The sequence below is a fragment of the Sphaeroforma arctica genome (assembly GCF_001186125.1).
Source record: "Sphaeroforma arctica JP610 unplaced genomic scaffold supercont1.225, whole genome shotgun sequence".
Classification (NCBI taxonomy): domain Eukaryota; class Ichthyosporea; order Ichthyophonida; genus Sphaeroforma; species Sphaeroforma arctica.
In genome coordinates this window covers 99,124-101,759 of record NW_014040333.1, presented here as the reverse complement: position 1 = coordinate 101,759, position 2,636 = coordinate 99,124, and the positions used below count along the sequence as shown (strand labels likewise).

At 40.2% G+C, this 2,636-nt stretch overlaps 1 protein-coding gene across 1 annotated transcript in view; it reads right to left on the bottom strand.

The window, feature by feature from the left end:
- The window catches only part of SARC_04162 (hypothetical protein), a gene marked incomplete at its 5' end in the record, with an annotated part of 7,650 nt that extends 6,577 nt beyond the window's left edge, over window positions 1-1,073 (bottom strand). Inside the window, one exon of the mRNA XM_014302031.1 lies at window positions 227-1,073. Within this exon, the coding sequence (XP_014157506.1) occupies window positions 227-1,073 (847 nt within the window). The remainder of the gene's footprint in view (window positions 1-226) is intronic.
- Between the last annotated feature and the right edge of the window lie 1,563 nt (window positions 1,074-2,636).

Below are 2,636 nucleotides of genomic sequence, written 5' to 3'. Positions count from 1 at the left end.
GACATTCTGTACTTCTACACAAGTGAATATGATTGTTTTCGTTTTGACTAAGGCATGGCTATGTGCAAGTATTGCTGCAGTATTCTTGAATTTATATTATCAACAACGATGCACATATAAGTTAATTTTTGTGCATATGCGACTATTGTTGTCTGATTGTGTATGTCAAAAAACTCATAAGTGTATGCATATATGTGTGTAAGTTGTATACAAATGAGCACTTTACCTCGTTGCTGAGACTCGACTTTGATTGCATCAGCAGGACCTTGTTTTCGTTTTCTGAGCGACGATGTTTTGATTAGCTGTGCAGGGAGCCTCTTCGGTATTACTGCTAAATCTATAGGTGGTATTTCTGGGGTCAGTTCATCACTCCCCGTCGCTCGTTGTGTTGCATTCGCTTCTTTATTATGATGACTTAAGTGAGTTGGGTCTTGATCCTCATATTCAACGTTTGAACCGCTGGCTGTCTCGCACGATTGACCCTGGTCTGCGAACCCACGCTGTGCTGCAGTGTTTGCACCAGAACTTTGGTCTATCTCAACCGGTTTATTGGTGGTATGTATTGGATCCACAGCACTGGAGCATAGTGAGATACTGTCCGGCTGTTGTCTGTGTATGTGCTGGTGTTGATCGGACTCTTCTACGTCGTACACTTCAATGTGTAGGGGCACTTCATTGTACTCCACGACGCGTTCAGCGTGATCAGTGTTTCGTAACGAATGTGATTCACTTATGATTGTATTGATGGACATAGAATCACAGGTGGGCACATGGTGTACCGATATTGCTGCTTTCGGATTTTTCTCTGCCGTGGTGCGATGATCTGGATTGTCCTTATCGCCACTAGCAGTTGTATCGGCACATGCACGCAAGATCGAATTATCACTACATTCGCCCGCTTCAGACTCTTCCACTTCGTCTGTAAGCTTGAGCTTTGAATCTAGAGAAGCACAGAAGTTTTCGTCTGTGCTTTCTATGTGAATCTGGGGGATTGCTCCCTGGAGATCGTGTTTGGGTGAGCATGCAGTAGGGATGATAGTGGCAGGAGGGCCGTGTGATTGTAGTGCAGTCATTTTGTTAGTAGAAGACTCACTTACTCGGGCGCAATGATGTTGGGCTCATATGATGCCGCCGGTCTAGTTAAAGTTAAGAGAGAGTTTGAGTAGTGTAGCAGTCTGTATACCTCTGATGTAATGTGAGTTTGTATATCAGAACCGGTGTTCTTGTACTATACAATGGTGGAATAAAATATCATATACGATATATTCTTGTACAATAAGCCTTGTAGTTATCTATAACTAGATGTATGTTGTTACGCTTTAATTAGGTATAAGTAAGTTCAGCAGTTAGCTCTAAGGATGACTGAATGTGACGGTGCGTTGATCTCGAGAGGTAGGTTGGTCCTTTGAAAATGTAAACCGTTTCACACCCCTTTCTGATCATGGCTTGAGAAGTATGGGCATTGCAAGACGACTATGTATCATTCGTGTGTTTTTCAATTTGATATTCTTGCATGTGTGTCTGAGGCCTTCTTGAAAGTCTCGGTAATATACATTGTACTTCATATTGTGTAAAATTTTACTAGATTGCCATACATAAATATGTTTGTTTCAAGCAAAGTATTCCAGCTGTATTTGGCCTGAAAATCGCAAATAGTAATTAGTAGTGGAACGCTCATTCAAGCACTCTATCTATCGGTGATCTGTGGCCAATCAAATCATCCGTAGTGCCCAAAGAGAGCTGGAAGAGAACAAGGCTACTGTACAGGGTTTTCTGTTTTAGGGTGTTTTGGCGGGCATTTTGTATCATCGTCTACTAGAGAGACTCACTCTCACAAGGAGTCGCGTGGATTAATAAATATATGATATAAATATTTCAAAAATAGATATTGTGTATGTTGCTATAATAGTACAAAGGCTGTTCGATTTGCTATAATAGTACAAAGGCTGTTCGATGTTTATTTGCTGTATGTATGAGTATAAATATATATGTGCATTATACATATATGTATATTCTACACCTAAATCGTATTTCTAGTTGAATACTAAGCATAACCACCATTTTTTTCTACTAAACTTGAACTGCCACGTTTGGAGCTGTAAATTGAATGCGGAACATGCATGGCATTGTATATTCTTTCGCCAATTCATCCACACAATTCATCCACACAATATATAAAGGAAATTGTTACACTACCCAATACATTAATACCAAGTCCTAAAATTAGCTACCGATATCACGGTGCCCAGTGCACCGGGTCTTTAGAAGACAAGACAGAATGAACTCATCACGACCGGTCAGATCTAGGTCGACGATTCAGAACTTCGATGGTAGTAGCAGCAGTCTTAGTAAGCGGTTCAATCCTCTCAGTTCTGCCTGATGTTTAAGCTTCAGCTTGCGGCCAAGCTGCCTCTAATCACGTATGTACATCTCAATTCCATATATATATATATATATATATATATATGTATATATATATATATATATATATATATATGTATATATATATATACGGGTGTGTGTGTGTGCGTCTGTGCGTCTGTGTCTGTGTCTATGTCAGTGTCTGTGTCTGTGTCCCTGTGCGCGCGTGTGTGTCTGCGTGTATAAAATAAGAATGTGTGTGCTTATGTATAAAC